Source organism: Vicugna pacos, chromosome 15 (genome assembly GCF_048564905.1).
Source record: "Vicugna pacos chromosome 15, VicPac4, whole genome shotgun sequence".
Taxonomy (NCBI): Eukaryota; Metazoa; Chordata; class Mammalia; order Artiodactyla; family Camelidae; genus Vicugna; species Vicugna pacos.
Window position 1 is genome coordinate 60,928,254 of NC_133001.1, and position 18,062 is coordinate 60,946,315.

The window sequence follows — 18,062 nt, forward strand, 5'->3', positions numbered from 1 at the left end:
TTTGTAAATGCACACACGGAGCCACGCGGCACTGGGAATGCTGCTCTCAGGATGAAACAATAAAGAAACTCTTCTCCCCAACCCTGTTACCACAACTTGGCCCCAGCTTCTTCCTTTCTTACCGGTATTCCCACTAAAGCGGCCACTTCCACCCTTTGGATTTCAGCTCAGGTGGCACCTCTTCAGGGACGAGTTTCAGACCACCCAATGAGACGTAGGTTCCTCTCCACCTTATCAGGCCGTCTCTCTCTCTCAGCATCTCTGTATTTTTTCCTTCTGCACTTTTTATAACTTGCTGGTTTGTATTCAGTCACCTATTTGATGGCACAGGGTGGGGATAGTTCCTCCCTCCCTGGACGCCCTGCAGGTCCACTGTCTCTGTGGAAGGACAGGGTCTACCTGGAGGGAGGGGTGGGCTTGTGAACGAACTAAAAGCCTCTTCCTGTCCACCCGCCGCTGGCAAATCCCTCAGGTCCATTCTCCACCTCCACCCCCAGCATGACCTACATCAAGTACAAATCTGAGCTGCCACCACCACACATCACAGAGCCCAGGAGAACGTTCACAGAGCTTAGAATGGCTTCTTTTCTTTTCATGTTCTCCCTCACTCTGCTCCAGAGAGGAATTCCTCAGATTTTCCAAATACGCGATGACCTTTTAAAGTCAGACAACTTTCCCTCCTTATTCCCTATCTCCATCCATAAACTACCTGGACTCCAGCCCAACACACATGCACGCTACCCGCCTTGGTCTCACCAAGTGACATGTCCATCACCCCAACAAACACGGAGTCTCAGAAGCAGAAAATCTCCCCTCTGCACCTTGCACATCCACGGACTTATAACAGTGGCAGCTGAATGTGAGTTAAGGCTTCTCAGCATGGACTCACCCTCCCTTGGTAGAATTATAGAACTGTTTCTGTTTGATGTCAGTTAAACTTGGAGTTCCATCAGCACCAGGAATCAGCCTGTGTTTGATGGGCACTAAGTAACCCAAATCCTGTTTGTCTAATGGACTGCATTATAAAAGTGGCAAACATTCAGAGGAAGCAGAGCTGCCATGTTCAAATATTCCTGTGATTATAAGGAAGAGTCAGGTGAGCAAAAATAGACCATCTTTATATATTCATATCCCTGGCCAACCATATATACACATCATCTTCACCTAGGAGCAAACTGTGTGCCTCCCCAGGCTGCAACAGTAGCCCTCACCCCTGGCCCAAGCCCTCATCCACTGGCCCGAGCCCTCATCCACTGGACCGAGCCCTCACCCACTGGCCCTAACCCTCACCCCTGGCCCGAGCCCTCACCCCTGGCCCGAGCCCTTATCCACTGGCCCGAGCCCTCACCCACTGGCCCGAGCCCTCACCCCTGGCCCGAGCCCTCACCCACTGGACTGAGCCCTCACCCCTGGCCTGAGCCCTCACCCGCTGGCCCTAGCCCTCACCCACTGGCCCAAGCCCTCACCCCTGGCCCGAGCCCTCACCCCTGGCCCGAGCCCTCACCCACTGGACTGAGCCCTCACCCGCTGGCCCTAGCCCTCACCCCTGGCCCGAGCCCTCACCCGCTGGCCCGAGCCCTCACCCGCTGGCCCGAGCCCTCACTCCTGGCCTGAGCCCTCACCCACTGGCCTGAGCCCTCACCCCTGGCCCGAGCCCTTATCCACTGGCCCGAGCCCTCACTCCTGGCCCGAGCCCTCACCCCTGGCCCGAGCCCTCACCCCTGGCCCGAGCCCTCACCCACTGGACTGAGCCCTCACCCCTGGCCTGAGCCCTCACCCACTGGCCCGAGCCCTCATCCACTGGCCCGAGCCCTCACCCCTGGCCCGAGCCCTCACCCACTGGACTGAGCCCTCACCCCTGGCCTGAGCCCTCACCCGCTGGCCCTAGCCCTCACCCACTGGCCCAAGCCCTCACCCCTGGCCCGAGCCCTCACCCCTGGCCCGAGCCCTCACCCACTGGACTGAGCCCTCACCCCTGGCCTGAGCCCTCACCCGCTGGCCCTAGCCCTCACCCCTGGCCCGAGCCCTCACCCGCTGGCCCGAGCCCTCACCCGCTGGCCCGAGCCCTCACCCCTGGCCCGAGCCCTCACCCACTGGACTGAGCCCTCACCCCTGGCCTGAGCCCTCACCCCTGGCCCGAGCCCTCACTCCTGGCCTGAGCCCTCACCCCTGGCCCGAGCCCTCACCCCTGGCCCGAGCCCTCACCCACTGGACTGAGCCCTCACCCCTGGCCTGAGCCCTCACCCCTGGCCCGAGCCCTCACCCGCTGGTCTTGAGTGCTAGCTGGTCATGTGGACACTTAATAATTCAGGATATTTCAGTCCACTTTCTAACTATAGATTTTCCATGCAGCTGTGAACGAGTCACAAAATTCTGTTGCCCCAGTCTATAGGATTTGAATGATGCTCTTTCATGGCATTTTATAAGATATGATGAAATATAGAAAAAAGGCTTTGAGGCCAGTACACACTATGAAAGACAGAAATTTTTGATCAGCTTTTTAGGTTTTGTAGACACTGTACTACAAGGTTAACACATATCATCTTGTTTTAATATCCACAAAATTCCTGCAGTAACAGGGTCCTATCGTATACTTGCAGACATGAAGAAACGAGGTTCAAAGGGGAGTCCAGCCCGGTTCACACAGCTGGGGAGTGGGGACTGGACTTGGGCCCAGGCTGGTGCCCTCATGGCCCAGGTCCTTTTCCACCCACCTCGGCACGTTGCTCAGCGGAGCTTCCGCCCAACCCCGCCACCTGCCTTCTCAGGGCCAGACTCGCTGAGGCTCTGCGCTCCCACCTCCAAGCCATGCACGCACGCCCCCACCCCAGCGTGAAGGCCCCATCATTCCAGTGCATTCAAATATCTCCTTTGCTGCCAAGGGTAGCTTCAATTGGGTACCATCTTTTATTTTTAGCAACAAATTGGTCATAACTCTACTCTGTGATCAGATACTTTCTAAAGAGATGGTCTATGTTCAAGCCACCTTGGTAATTCTACAATGCTAGTTTTCATAGAATAGACACCTGGTAAATATTTGTTTAAATTATGTTTTATGAGCATCTGTCTGAAAAAATACATAAAAATAGTATCTTTATTCATCTTTTCAAGAATATATACTTGGTGTGCACAACATTCCCTGTGTGATACTAAGCATTGGTGAAATAAAATAGCTCCTGGCTGTGAATGGTCCCTTAATAGGAGACAGAAGAGTCAGTCGGGCATCTCGGGTCAGTGCCCTGACAGGAAGGAGTACGAATGCAAGGCTTCCAGAGGTGAGGGCAGGGGTTCCCAGAAGATCCGTGTCTGAGTTGAGAATAAGGATGAGTTATTCAAGGAAAGCAAGGAGTAGAAGGGAGGACAGGAAGTTGTCCTGGACAAAAAGAGCAGTTCGGGCGAAGGTCTCGGAGGCGAGGATATGTGAACAGCTCCATGTGGCTGAGGCACAGACCCTAAGACTGGGGTTGGCTTCAGGGAGGCAACACTGTGGTCCTGCCTTTCCGCCCTGAGCGTGGCCTCTGGCTGCTTAAAGGAGGGAGGCAGAGCCTCCCAGCCCAAGGCCATCCCTGGCACACGCCTCCCCCTCCAGCCGTCCTCGAGACGGGCCAGTGCCCAGCCCTCGGCCAGGGGCTGGGGATGGTTTTTTCCTGAACTGCTCAAGGGAAAAGAGAACATACCAAGCATTCGTTCTGGGAAGAGAGCCTATGCCTCATACTCGCCTCGATCTGAACCACCCACTGTGAGAGCACCAGCTGGCATGTTTGGCTGAGTGGTGACCAAGGGAATGAGGGCAGAAGTGCCGGGCGCCACTTCCAGGCCAGGTGCAGAGGACTCCGCGTGGACTTCCAGGCCCTGAGAAGGGCAGAGCCTGAGTCACAGCGTGAAAACATACTGGACCACGACTTGAGAGAAATCAAGCTCCATTACATTAAGCCACTAAAACACGTGGGTGATTTGTTAGAGGGGTATCTCACCCTAAAGAAACACCACTTGGCTTGGGAGCATCTTTGGAATATGGCACCCATACGGCATGCGGGGCGTGCCTACCTGACCCCATTCATTACATCTGTCACTTTTGATCAGGACATTTGATCTCCTGCAGAAAAAAAAAATCCAGAAAACATCTGGTTGTGGACACATTGTGTTGCTCCTCAGCCTGACTCTACTTTGTACACATACTCCCACGGACAGATCTGACTGTTCATAAACTTGAGATGCACTTTTTACCAAACAGGAGGGTCTTTTTCGACCTGTTGATGCCGGGCTTGTACTCTTAACTTCACTCTCATTGTTGCCATCAAAAGGTGCCAGGTTGGAGCCTCAGAGGGCAGACTTGTGTCACCAAGCCTTGAAATCTTCTCCAGCTGGATTTTGTAGCCAAATCCGTTCCAAGGAACAAGGTAAGGTCTGTACCCTCTTTAAGCCTTTGCTTTGTGAGTGGTCTTCTTCCGCTTGGCCAGGGGACAAAGTCAGTCCTGCTACAGTGCAACCTCAGCCTGTGCTTAACAGTTGCTCCTACCTCTTCTAGACTAGCAGGCAATGTGGTTCTGCAGATGCAAACATGTGTATCAAGGAAGGAAAAGAGGGTGAGTCACCTACACATCCTTAGAATAGCGTGTGCCCTCTTACAGATGAGGGAGAGAATTTGGTAGAAGCTGTATTCTGTTCGTCCAGAATACACAGCTACATGGCGTTGCCACTTACAGTGGATTGCAGATGTTACATTTATGCTAGGAAGACAAGTCCTCTTAGAAAGGGTGTCTTCCTAGACGCTTTGAACAATGTCTAGTGCATCCTCGCATGCTAGTAACATACTAATAGTGAAAATAACAGAGCTGATAAAAGCTAAACATTAAGCAGTATTTCTTCACAGCACATAATATTACCCTTTATGAAAGGTAAGCGTTTTCTCTCTAATAAGAGTTGTATTAGGTTATTAAATGATAAAACAATGGTTGAACAAATACAACAATGCATTTAAAAACATAATTGGTAAATATCTACTTTAGAAGTCTTTAAAGGTAGTTAATGTCCATCTCAAATAAAATACATTCTTTTTGAAGGGAAAGAGAAAATTGTAATTGAGACACTGGAGTTACACTGTTTGTAAATTGACAAAAACAGCTTTTGCATCTCGTTACAAGGACCTGCAGTAAAAGTCAATTAAGCAGAACTCGTCCCTCTCTGGTTACTTTTCTTTCTGTGATCCAATGTAGTTTCCTCAAAAAACTAAGTCAAATCTAGCAAGATAAATGACTGATTATTTTTTGGCCAATAATGCTAGACTATAGTTTGTTGTGTAATTTTCTCTTATCTTTTTTGGTATTTTATAGTAGAAAGTTGTTCACTTACTAAAGGAGGGGATTAAATTACTTAATATGAATCTATCACCTCTTCTTGTCTGAAAACAGATGTGAAACTTAGTGATTATTTCAGTGAATTATCTTCAGCTTTTTGTAGGAATATTGCATTTTGTTTTTAAAGGTTTTTGGTAACAACCATAGAATTACATATGTAGACTTCAGAAACCATTCAGTCCAACCATCTCATTTTACACAGAATTGAAGAGTCTAAGCGATTTGCAGATACAACTTCACATTTCCATGTAAGTCAGTTTACATACACTTCACTTTGCCTTCACCTGCACAGATTAATTTAGCCAATCAATGCTAAAAACCTGCACAATACACATGCTCCTGGTGATTGTAGCACTCCAAGGAATTCATCCTGACAACACCACAAACTGAAAGGCTCAGCAGAGATTCTAAGTCAGCATGCTCTCTTATTAAGTTGAAAAAATCTGTAAAAATGGCTCATTAAAAAGGAGTTCACCAAGTCATTTCAGCACAAGGTTTGCAAAAAGGATGAATTAACACATGAGCCGTCTAATCTTTAATTGCCAGATCTCATGAATCAGAACACCAAGTCCCAGTTTTGTCCCTACTGTTTACACATCCAAGTATCTAGTAAGCTGGCTGAAGTGTTGGCGCATATGACCGGGTGGTGGAAGGAGTCACTCGAGGACTCCATTTGTCTGTCCCATTAAGGACTACAAAATAAAAAAGGATGAAGTCATTACTAGCAAGATTTCTTTGGTTCCTATAACTTGGGAGAGGGGGTGGAGCATAGTTCTTACCGGTATTTTTTAGGAAAAAAAAAATCCAGCTTTTGATGTGGTAAGATACTATTCAGAAGGAAAGATTCTACATAAATTTACAATAATACGTGGTTGGGCTAATTTCTTTTCTTTTTTACTGCAGCAAGATGTTTTTCCAGAAACAGATTTATACCCAAATACTTTACAATGGAAGCTTCGCATGTTGCCACTATGCTGGGCACTGGCGTCCGGCCCCCACGGCAGCCAGGCAGCGTGAGGGACGGGTGAGCTGAGTGCCGGCAGGAGGGGACACTGGTCACTAGGCGGTGCTCTCCCCAGAGGAGCTTAAATCTCCATCTACACACAGAAAGGGGAAAGAGAAAAGGGGGAAATTGCTGATTTTATCTGCCTAAGGTCAGATTGATATGAATTTTTACTTTTTCTAGAGGATATCTTGACAGAGAATTTCACTTTTAGTCATACTGCTTGAAAAAAAAAAGGCTTACTGAGAAATCAAACCATTTCCTTTAGACACATGACCCCCAAAGGTGTGTGCATGGGAGGGGGTGGATTTAGATGATCACAATTTAGAATCCTCCTCTCTATTCTGTTTACCCCACCTCAGTCGGCCAAACACGTCTTCCTCCAGAGAAAACAGTGAAGGGAAGGGAGGCAGAGGTGGAGAGAGAGGTGCCGCCCCCCCCCTCGGGCACCCCCCCACCGGCCCACCACCCGCCTGCGGCTGCCCTGCTAATGGCCGAGCCTTTTAATTCTGGCCCCCACGCTCCCTTTCTGGTAGTGTACTTAGAACACCTTTCCCAACCAGATCGCCGACTTGGAGGATGTCCAGCTCTTGCCCAGAAAGCGCCAATAAAATGGGAAAGTGCGCAATTGATTGATAATACATTTTACAAGAAAAAAAATTAAAAGAGATACATTGTTGAACTATCACAAGTGTGCCTGCTTACATCCAAAGAACCAAAACTTTCTGAAATACGCGGGTCTCGGGGGAGGTGCCCCAGGAGCGCTCTTGGGAAGAGGAGCGGGAGAACCGAGCCCACGGCCCAGATTGGGGTCCCCACGCCTGGGCTCCAGGGCAGGCGGGGGAGGGGTGCTGCCGCGTGACCTGCCAGGCAGCTGGGTCCGCTAGTTCCCATCCCAGTCCAGCCCGTGCCCTCTGGGCTGCCCGCCTCGGGTCCTGAGAGTGGCCCCAGCCTCGCCCTGCGCAACCCTCCAAAAAGGAGAGACTCCCATTGACTTATTAAATGTCGAGGCAATCAGGCAGCTCCTTTTTTAATAGCCCAAGATCTACATTTAGACAAAAACAGATCCGAGTTCCTGGTAAAGGCGTTTCTTCTCATCCTGTCACAAGTGACAGGAACGGAGGGAAATAGACTGGGGGAGAGAAGGGGGGGTGAAGGGGAAAGAGAGAGGGGGGAGGGAGATGGGGAGAAGGGGGAGACGGTGGGGAGGGGAGGAGGGGGAGGGGAGCGGGTGTGGGGAGGGGGAGATCGGGTGAAGTGGGCGACGGGGGAGACGGGGAAATGGAGGAGACGAGGAGATGGGGAGATGGGGTGGGGGAGGAGATGGGAAAGACGCGGCGGGGGGAAGGGGGTGCGGAGAGGGGGAGACAGACGGGATAGGGAGATATGGGAGGAGTTGGGGCGGGGGGGGCGGGGGTCTGACGAAGATCCGCGCGAGGATACGAACACTTCAGCGTCTTCTAATTAAAGCCCTGCGCCGGGCCCTCGGGGACCTGCCTGACGTCGGCGGCCGCGGGGATAAGAGGCGCCCCGAGGTTCGAGGCGAGACTCGTCCGGCGCGCACCCCAGGAGGCTGTGGGTCCCCCTCTCGGAGCGGCCGAGGCAACACGTCCTGGTCCCCGAGCGATCAGCGCGCTCCACCAGCCCGGGTGCCGCCGGCCATGGAGTAGCGAGGGGGTGCGCGGCTCCGAGACTCGGGGAAAGACGCCGGACAGACGCCGGACAGACGCCGGAGGACACCCGCGGCTCCGGGGCGCGGAGACAGGTAACCCGGCCGCGCTCCTGAGCGCAGGTGGCCCTGGGCAGGTGTCGGTCCAGCCCGCTCCCCAGGGGCCGAGGGGGTCTCTCGAATCTGGCTCAGCGGGCGCCGGAGCGAGGGTCCCCGGTGCGGGGGTTCCTCGGTGGGGTTCGGGGACACGGGGAGGAGGGGGCGGCCGCCACACAAAGGCGCTGCTGGAAACTTGAGCGCAGCTGCAGGGGCGGGGCGCGCGGCCCCCACTTACCCGAGCGCGGCCACCATCTCCGAGGGAGATGGGTGTGGGCCGGACCCTCCGAACCGGCCCCGCTCGGCTTCTCCAGGTGACGGAAAGTTGTGCGGATGCCCCGCTCGGCGGAGCACAGGCGGATACGCCATATCCATGAAAGTTCAGGGGGCCAGCGGCAGAGGCCGGACGGAGGCTGGAGGAGGGCGAGGCCCGTGGCGCCCGAGCGCGCAGAGGGCCAGCAGCACCCGAGGCTCGGCGTCCGCGTCGCCGGGAGGGACCTCGGTCGGGTCCTCCTGGAGACCGAGGCCCAGCCTGCCGCCGCCGGGGCCTCACCTGCCCTCCCCTCCGGACGGTGCAGGCCGCCTCTGCGCGGGGTCGGGGGTGTGGGGGGTGCTCGGGGGTCCGCGGGGCCGGGGCGCTCGGTCTCCCCGCCCTCCCCGCCAGCCCGCCGACTTCGTTCCGGGTCTTCCCACACCCTGTCCCTCCAGCGAGCCGAGCTCCGGGAGCGCGTCGGATCCGCCCAGCCCGGCCGACCGAGCGCACTATGCGCGGGCCCGGGCGCCCCCTCCTCCTGGGGCTGCTGCTGGTGCTGGGGGCGGCGGGGCCCGGCCAGGGGGTCGCGGAGCCCCGGGAGGCGGCGGACAGGCAGACGCTGCTGCGGCTCATCCTGGAGATCGTCCAGGAGCTCAGGAAGTACCACTCGGCGGAGTCCAAGAGGCTGCAGCTCTCGGGCCGGCAGGACTACACCCTGGGACGCAGGGAGGTCGCGGACTACGGGGCCGACCCCGAGGAGCAGAAAGTGGGTGAGTGCCTCTGACCGTCTGGCTGTGTAGACGGAGTGGACCGCCGCCAAAGGCTTCTCCTGTGCTGTGTAGACGGAGCCTCCGGCGTGTTTGCCTGTCATGTCTCAGGAGACGCTGGCAGAAAGAGTACTTGCTTGGACATAAAATTGCTTTTGAGAAAACGCACATACTTTTAAAATATGAATACATTTCGAGGAAATATATTTTCTTAAGAAGGAAATAGGAAGTCCATGAATGAAGCCTGGCAGGTGACAGGTATCTCATCCACGTCTAAGACATGAGTTGTTACCTTGGTCAGAAATTTTGGCATAGAACTCTCATCTGTTATTTTGGAAATGGAGATATTTTCAGCAAAGCAGTTTCAACTGAGACAGAAATGTTTCAGATCCCACCCTGCCCCCTCCCATGGCAGAGTCTTCCCAGAGTGGCTGCCCCTTGGGAAATTTCTGAGGAAAGCATGCAAGCTTTTAATGCTTCCATGACACAATTAGGTCAAATATGATAAGGTCAATTTTATGTAGACTGACTAAAGTTAGTTGTAAATGAAGACTGACATTTAGGAGATGTCTAAACCTTGCAAGTAAGATTCAGGTGGAAATGAAGTGAATTTGTGGTAAAATGTGACCACATGCCATCACCGCTAAGCTGCTAGTGCAGAACAGGTGAGTGACAATGAATCCCGATGACAGAAAAAGCAAAAGCAAGGCTGGAATCAGAATGTCAGTCAAGGACCGTTAGTTTCCAATACAAACTAAGAGCTGTGCTGGGTCCAGTCTCTCCCTAGGAACTGTGCTTTTAAAAAGCTCATTCGCCAGGATGGTGTCTGTTTCCACGCACTCACAGCGGCCTTCAGAACAAGCAGTTTTGAGGCCTCTCTTTTTCTAAGTGTGTTCCTAGAAGTAAAGTTCCACAGCAATTTTTTTGTTTGAAGTATCAGATCAGATTGTCCTTCTAGAACCTTGAGAGACTGTGCTATTTGATTCCCAAGCTCTTTAAGAAGAAAACTTCTAATAGTGATTTTTACTCACTGGATGCTAACTGACACACACACACACACACACACACCCGCTCGCACACCTCTCTCCTCCTACAACTTGAGGGTCACTACCTCTATCCTCTTGGGAGAGACCGGCCGATAGCACTGGAGATTTGTGAGAAGTTAATACCACTTGAAGAATACGTGCCCGATTGCCGGCCTCCACACTGTGTGGAAGCACTCGAGGGGTGGCTGCGTTTGGGGCAGAGCTTCCAGTAACTCTTGACATTTACTTCGGGTCATATGAAAAAAATGCTGCTTTTAGGCAATACAGTAATTAACTTCTTTCCCCTCAAACAGAAATTGTTCCTCGAGATCTAAGGATGAAAGACAAGTTTCTAAAACATCTTACAGGTAAGTTTTCTCCTCATTCCTTTGCCCTCCCTGGATCCTTGCATCCCATGAACCCTCACCGTCTGTTTCTTCTTCCACGTTCCAGGTCCTCTGTATTTCAGCCCGAAGTGCAGCAAACACTTCCATAGGCTTTACCACAACACCCGAGACTGCACCATCCCCGCATGTAAGTGACTTTGGAAATGCCAGTGCGAGGCAGACACGACTCTGTGCCCCTCAGTTAGTTGACAGGCCCCTGCCTTCTGTCGCCCGTATTTGCTAATAGTTACTCCCTGAAGGCTATGCGGGCAGGGGCTGGGTGACCAGATCACTGAAGGTAACGCCATTCAGCAGCAGCTGGTGCCACACTGAGCATTATTTACATTCCCTGGAATTAATCAGCTCTTGGGATGGGCTGGACCCTTCCATTCACAGTCTCCGTTTGTTTATGAATTCTGGCCTGATGCCTGGGCTTGTATCTACTCAACTCCGACAATGGAGCCAACTGGAGAATCAGTTGCTAAAACAAGGGCCGCAGGGTGCGAAGTGCCGAGGGTCGTGGGCCACCCCCACCACCCAGGTCTGAGGCTTCTTGTTTCACCAGCAATTATGACCTCATCACCCAAGAATTCCATTGCTGTTGCAAAACCCTGCTCTTCCGCATGGCTTCACCCCTACTGCAGAAGCGCAGGTGTCCTTCCCTGTCTGGCTCTCGGCTGCACCTTTCTGGTTTATCCACAACAGAATGTATTTCACATCCCCTGAAGTGGTTCCTTGCGCTCTTCACAGAACATGCAATGATGACAAGTAACTTATTAGCTCGAATCACGTCTGCTTAGGGCCCTAAACCCTTTTTCCTTTTTTTAGAGTGGTAACTTTCCTTTCACTTAAGGCTCACAGGAGGAAAGTTGTGCAGGTGAGCCTGTTGTCTTAGCAGCTGCTGTCGGGACCACCCCAAGGGGCAGCAGGCCAGACCGCCTGTCGTTTACACGGAGCGGACACTTCTCTGTGTGGGCAGCGGTTACTATACAGAACTCCTTGCGCAGCATGTCCCCAAGCATCGCAGGCTGGGAGGGAGCTGAGGTGCCCCGGGTAAAGCTGTCCTGGGGACAGTGGAACAGGTCAGCAGGCAGCCTGCTGACCCAGGCAAGTGGCATGTGTCCCAAGGGCACCGTGCCTCTGTCTCACCCTCTCATCCAGGCCACGGGGACCTGGAACACGTGACCTCCCTCATTCCTTCCTCTGAAATGGAATCACCTGTTTGAGAATTACTCACCTTCTTCTAAAGAACCTTCTCATTTTTGTTTAAATGTGTATATATTTTAATTAATTCTCACCTTACAATAACAGGATCATAGATTCTAAATTTGAAAGTGACCCTTGGGGTCATTACTTCTGATCCTTTCACTCATGGGTGAGGAAAGAGGCAACACACTTAAACTGTGTGTGCCCTGTCACAGACTCCGCTCGTTCTATCTGCAGACCCTCCTCCAGGACCCCCTGCCCACACCTACTGCCTCCTTTGCTGACGTAACTGAGCGCACGCCACCAAGGCTGCCAGTCAGGTAGGACCAGGAGAGGCAGGACCAGGACCCATCGGAGCTGTTCCTGGGCCTGGAGACGGATCTGTGTGCTGGACAAGTGGCTACTTACATGGTTTCCACCTCTCTCAGCCCACAAAGAGCTGCAGAGCCAAACGTGGGCCGCTTCTGTGCTCTCTAGGCCGGCTTAGACAATTCCCAGAATCCTGGCGGGTCAGACGGGAGGGAACCGCAGGGCCTTCTCACTCAGGTGTGGTCCTGGGGGGGCTCCTCAGAGGAGCAGGACTTTCAGGCCCCACCAGACCTGCTGAGTGAAGTCTGCACGTTGGCCAGACCGCCAGGTGGGCATCAGGGTGGAGGACAGTGGCCCTGGGGGTCTCGAGGGGTGTGGCAAGTGCAAGTACTTCCTGAGCTCACACGCTCCACTGCATCCACGAGTGATCTATGTAGGAAAATCACACCTGAAAAGTCGCAGTGCACCTTACAAAGAGCGAAAAGCCAGGAACCCTGTGACTCTGCTTCCAGCGGTCAGGCCACTTTTCCTCAGAGGCCAAGCCACCGTGTCCTCTCCGCACTGGGCGTGAGGCTCAGGGGAGAGCTGGTGGCTCGTCTCAGGTGCTGTGCATGTTTCCCTCTGTCGGTCACGCAGTCACTCAGATTTCAGCTAAGAGCATGAACTCTTCCATTTCTAAGTAGAGTTTTGCGACTTCCGGGATGTAAGCGTCGTCCTAAAGAGTTCCCTTACTCACAGTGTGCTCTGAGGCAGAGTCCTACCCGAACATGGCAGCACAGCGCAGGGGATGTCTAGGAACACCAGCCTCCCTCAGATCTCTGTCACTCTGCCAGGCTTTCTGCTCTGCGGCTCGGCCGCTGCCCCACTGTCTTTGGAACCTTTATGGGGAAAGCTCTGTGTTACCGTCTCAAGTGGGGACTCAGCCTGCCCAAGCCCTGGAAGTTAAGTGACACGGGGCCCGGCTGCCGGGAAGCAAAACTGAGGCTATTGTGAGGAGCCCAGGGGCCACTGTGAGAGGAAACGTACAAAGGGCAGCTATGCGGGGCCTGGCGCCTGCTCCCACCAAAGCCCCCCTAACTCCTGCCGCAGGACGCCCGAGGCCCTGGGGTACCATAAATAATCCTGTCAGCAGCCTAGAGCCGCGATTGCAAGTGACAGTCTGGGTACCGCTCCCAGGGAGTCCCAGTGTTTACGGAGATGAGTGGCTTCAGCAGCTGATGTGCCTGTTCAGTAGGAATGCTGTTTACTTAGGGTGCCGAGGTCACTGACCACAGTCTGTACTTTATCCCACTACAGACTACAAACGGTGCGCCCGGCTTCTCACTCGGCTGGCTGTCAGTCCGCTGTGCGTGGAGGGGTAAGGTAAGCTGACAGCCCAGAGACCCGGTCTGCTTGAGACACGAAAATCCAGGAGGGTTTAGAGACATTCATTCTTTGGCTAAAGTAGCCTCGCTCTGAGTAAGGGAGAGCGGACACCCCAGTCTCGAATTCTGGCAGCAGGAGGAGGACCCTGCCAGCTCCACGCAGCTTCGGGAGCCCGGGGACCTGGCCGCCCATCCACGTGCACACAGCCCACTGGCTACGGACCTGCGTGTGACGCAGCGCACCGGCACCCGCCTGTCCACGTCGAGGCCCTCGTTCTGACGTTCAGAGCTGAGCATCTGACTAACCACATCCAAGCACATTTCGGAGGCACGCAGGCAGATGTTTGAGTTGGAGTCTATAGAAGAGCTAAGAATAGGGATCCTCTTTGAATGTTTCTGTCAGAGTTATTTTTCGTAGCCTCTGCTGGTAAAAATGCAAATGCACACAGAGTTTATGAACTAAACTTTCCGCTTGGCCTTGTGAAGGCTGACACGTAACGTGTAACACCAAGCTCTGCCAGACGGTCAGGATGGACTGAAAGGCTTCGTTTCCCTGAGACAAACGCCACCGATTTCAGCCCCAAACTGTGACCTCCTGACAGCACACCACCCGTGCATGCTGGGCGCTGCCGCTGCGGGGCTCCCCTAGGCACCCTCAGGCCGCCGTCCCCTCGGTCCACTGGCCATGTCTAGGCTGCCGAGCAGGAGCTACTGGAGCGCCGTCTGAACCAGCTGCCCCCTTCCCAGGCCCCGCTGATAGATGGGCTCCGTGAGACGCGAGGCTGGGGGATGTGAGCCCACGCTGCACAGACTCAGAGACTCAGGGCACCTTTCACTTGCGAACGCCCAGCTTCTGGTGACGGAGCTGAGACACGCCTGCACCTTCACTTCTCACCTGCACACTGCCCAGTTTCTCTCCCACTGCCCACGTGACGAAAGGAAAACGTCTTCTCTTAAACGAATGAATGGATTTTTGTGAGTCTCCCAAAGTACGTGCTAGGGGAAGTGAGAATGTTGTTTTTATTAAGCATTTCTTTATAGTTAAGGCATCATGGTTTCCAGAGGTGAATAGGCACAGCCTTGGAAAACAACTCCATTCACTTACAAGTGGGAGACCCGCTGCCCTGTGTCCACATCCACAGGAACAACCACTCAGGCCACAGTCTGCCCTGGAGACACCGCTACCTGCCGTTAAGATAGCACATGTACTCATTACTCAGGGAATGGAGGCTTCCGTGGGGCTACCCCTGAGCGTGGTCTCCCTCCGCATCTGCCTAGGACGAACACGCCCTGGAGGGCACACCCGGGCAGGCACCCAACATAGAGACATTCTGTGAAAGACAGAAGGATCAAGGTGTGTGCCCCTAGGTGTCCACTCTCAGAAGGGCGCCATGCTCAGCATCACACTTGTCACAACTCAGTGATCGTGTTCATTTTGGCTAAGAAACAGGTAGTTTTTAAAAAAGGTATTTCTGCTAAAATAATTTCATAACATTTTAAAAGATTCATTTCTTCCCGTTCCAGTTCTAAGGTGTAACAGCGAGCTCTTAGCTGGTTGATGACGATGCAGTCAAGGGTCTCTGTGTGCCCTGAAGTGCAGGGCAGTGGCATTTCCTTGTGTGGCCAAACACCTTGCTGCTGCATTGTCATCCTGAAGACGTCAGGACAGAGCTGCAGAACAAGGCGCCTCTTCCTACTCCAGATCATGACTCAACTTTTTTTTTTTTAATCTACAGGATGCTATAAATGAAAAAAATGTTTTAATTGAGGTATAGTCAATGTACAGCATGTTTCAGGTGTACAACAGTGATTCAGTTTTAAAGGTTATGCTCCATTTGTAGTTATGAAATACTGGCTGTGTCCCCTGCTTTGTACAACATACTCCTGCAGTTTATTTATTTTATACAAAGTAGTCTGCACCTCTCATCTTGCCCCCGCCCTCTCTCCACCGGTAACCACTCTCTTTATCTGTGAGTCTGTTTCTTTTTCGATAGTCACTGGTTTATTTTTTAGATTGCACACGTAAGTGATGTCACACAGCATTTGTCTGTCTTACTCCGCTTAGCATAATACTCTCCAAGACAGTTCATGTTGTTGCAAATGGCAAAACTTCATTCCTTTTAATAGCTGAGTAGTGTTCCTCATACACACACACATCTTCATCTGTTCCTCTGCTGATGAACACAGGTTCTTCATGACCTCAGCTTCTTAAAGGCTGTCTGGAAGAAGTAGGCCTTCAGCGGGTCCGAGCACAGGGGCCCTCCGCACCTGTGATCTCACAGCAGAATCCTCTGCTGCCTCTTTCTGAAGCTCACTAACTGCTGCTTCTCCAGCCAGAGGAGCTGTAGGCTCCCAGCCACCCTCCCACAGGGCAGGACGTCCTCACACACACACTCATTATCAGGACTTGCCCCTCAGGTAAGTTAAAAGCCTGAGCTCTGGAATATTTTCAGAGAAACAGAGTTTTGAGTAACAGGTACCCAGCCCATTCTACAAAATGCAGCCAAATCTGAAAAGCCCAGGATGGCCACAAATCAAAAGATGGAACTATCGAGAACGTGACAGCCACACATCACCACTAAGCCCTCTGGCACACAGGCCCACAGCAACCGTAGGACCAAGCTCTTTCCACAGCAACATAGACCACACTTTTCCAAACACAGAGAAACACGTGCAGACCGAGATTCCCATTCTTTATAAACACATTATGCTACATATAATTCAGTCTTCCAGGATCGACGAGTGTGAACCGTTCTACAAAACCGCATGTGTTTGTTTCCAGCAGTGAGCAGAGGTGCAAAGGAGCGGCAGCCCAGGAACCACGAGAAGTGCCTTGGACACCAGCAGGAGGCAACCTGCTACCTTCATGGACACCAGCAGGAGGCGACCTGCTACCTTCGTGAACACCCGTGAACAAGAGGATTATTTTTGCAGACTGACTCTCCCACATTCCTTCACTGAGTTTTGTATGTTGCTGACTGTCTGTGGACACACGTGCAGTGAATCGGTGTACCTGACAGTAAAAGTCGCCACTCGCCATTTTAAGAAACAGGAACACTTGAAGCGTCGCGCGGTGGAACGGCAGAGAGAGATCTCATTTTCCTGATTAGACGACATCACAAGTATTTCTTTAGAAACATAAGCAGGATCAGCAGAATCTGAAACTATATTTTCATATAGCATATGGTATTATTTAATATTTTTTACTTTTACAATTAAATTCCCAGAGTGTTATTTGGAACTGCATGAAAAATTTAAAAAAAAAAAAAGAACAAACGAACTTCAGTTGTGGAGACATTGGAGAGTAAATCTGTGAACATATCCAGGCTAATTTCATTTGTCCTTTGTGTAATAAATGTAAAATAGTGTCCAGATACTGTGCAATATGTAAATACTGTGAATAAACCCAGGTAATACGGTGTTTGTTATAATGAAGTCTTCACAGTGACTCTTGACTTCCGAGCAAGTTCACTGCTAGGAATTCATGATTTACAAATCTGCAAAGAGACCGAAATACTGGCAGAACGTCACAGGACACGAAGGGTGTAAACACATAAAACAGGAAGGCTACGGGTTCCTGTGCGGGACAAACACGTTAGCATTTTTTAAGAGAGCGGCCCCACACATTGGCAACATACTTATGACAGAACCTGACTTGGTGGCGAGTATTTCAAACAAGGTTGCAGCCATATTTCCTGTATGACTGTAATGGAAACACTAAACTAAGAGGGACCTTGAGGCTTCTAAGCAGCCCCTGATTTTTACAGTCATTTTGATGTATTTTGAACAAATCTTACTGGATCTGTTAAAAGACAAGTGAATTCAGCAATGAGTTTCTCTGTTCACGTGGCCCCTGGTCTGGGCACAGCCATCAGGACAGTTGACTTGAGGGTCCTAGCATTTGTCTGAGGATCCATATTTAACACACACCTGTAAACATTAAAGAGAGCAAACGACAGAGGTTTACCCAGGAACATACAGGAACACAGGAGAGGAAGAAACGTCTTCACTTGGAGACTATTAGCAGTCACTGAAGGGTGAGGGCGCGAGGGGATCACTTCTGAGGTGCTTACTCAGTCCTGTTTTCTAACTACAATCAAACGTTTTTCTCAATCTTTACTTTTTAGGGCGACCATTATTAAATTCAATCTCTGTAGTCTCTCAAGTCCCTGCTGTCCTGTGGCGCAGCGGTTAAGGCCCTCACAGAGCAGACGCCCGCACAGCCTCTCCTCACCCTGACCCTGTGTCCGCCCCACGGCCCCCGGTGCCTGGTGCGGGGCTGCAGGCTTCTCCCCCAGGGCCACACGGCTTCAGGAGACACAGCCCCCACCTGGGACCTCGTGATACTGAGGACCGGACGCCAACGCTCTGGCCTCCCTGCATCCCAGCGCCTGTCCACTCAGACTGACGTGTGACTCGGGGGCCTCCCAGGACTCGGGTCACCAACCATGACTGAGACGAAGACAGAAGTGGAGGAGAGCTGCCACTCATCTCCTCCCTGGGCCTGACCTGGGGTGCCGGCTTCAAGGAGTAGTGCCCGCCCTCTGCTGCAGATGGGGGAGGCAGGGACACTGAGGCCACGGGTCCGTCGCCTCTCCCAGGAGTGGACGTCACTGCCATGGAAGCC

General features: G+C 52.3%; 1 protein-coding gene and 1 long non-coding RNA gene across 8 annotated transcripts; one reads left to right on the top strand and one right to left on the bottom strand.

Annotated features, from left to right (window-relative positions):
- Positions 1 to 7,786: 7,786 nt before the first annotated feature.
- Positions 7,787 to 16,425, top strand: ALKAL2 (ALK and LTK ligand 2). 7 transcript variants are annotated; one of them, XR_012059266.1, is made up of 8 exons: positions 7,787 to 8,125; positions 8,834 to 9,148; positions 10,485 to 10,538; positions 10,624 to 10,704; positions 13,368 to 13,433; positions 13,572 to 14,424; positions 15,623 to 15,853; positions 16,218 to 16,345. XR_012059266.1 is itself a non-coding variant. In XM_072938276.1 (6 exons), the coding sequence occupies exons 2-5, from the start codon at positions 8,890 to 8,892 to the stop codon at positions 13,430 to 13,432; spliced, it is 459 nt and encodes a 152-aa protein (XP_072794377.1). In that variant the 5' UTR covers positions 7,787 to 8,125; positions 8,834 to 8,889; the 3' UTR covers position 13,433; positions 16,218 to 16,355. The 7 variants fall into 7 exon arrangements, 3 of the variants coding, with proteins under 3 accessions (XP_072794377.1, XP_072794378.1, XP_072794376.1); XR_012059267.1 differs by lacking the exon at positions 13,572 to 14,424; XR_012059264.1 differs by having other exon boundaries at positions 13,368 to 14,424; positions 16,221 to 16,340.
- Positions 16,108 to 16,447, bottom strand: LOC140685806 (uncharacterized). Its single transcript, XR_012059268.1, has 2 exons — positions 16,324 to 16,447; positions 16,108 to 16,290 (listed from the first exon to the last, which is right to left on the bottom strand). It is a non-coding gene; the product is annotated as an uncharacterized lncRNA (long non-coding RNA).
- Between the last annotated feature and the right edge of the window lie 1,615 nt (positions 16,448 to 18,062).

What these genes read in the sequence shown, in the direction of transcription:
- ALKAL2 (XM_072938275.1), top strand. Translation starts at nt 8,890, where the DNA reads ATGCGCGGGCCCGGGCGCCCCCTCCTCCTGGGGCTGCTGCTGGTGCTG. An exon ending in CCCCGAGGAGCAGAAAGTGG is followed by an intron (nt 9,149 to 10,484) that starts GTGAGTGCCTCT and finishes CCCCTCAAACAG; the next exon opens with AAATTGTTCCTCGAGATCTA. An exon ending in GTTTCTAAAACATCTTACAG is followed by an intron (nt 10,539 to 10,623) that starts GTAAGTTTTCTC and finishes TCCACGTTCCAG; the next exon opens with GTCCTCTGTATTTCAGCCCG.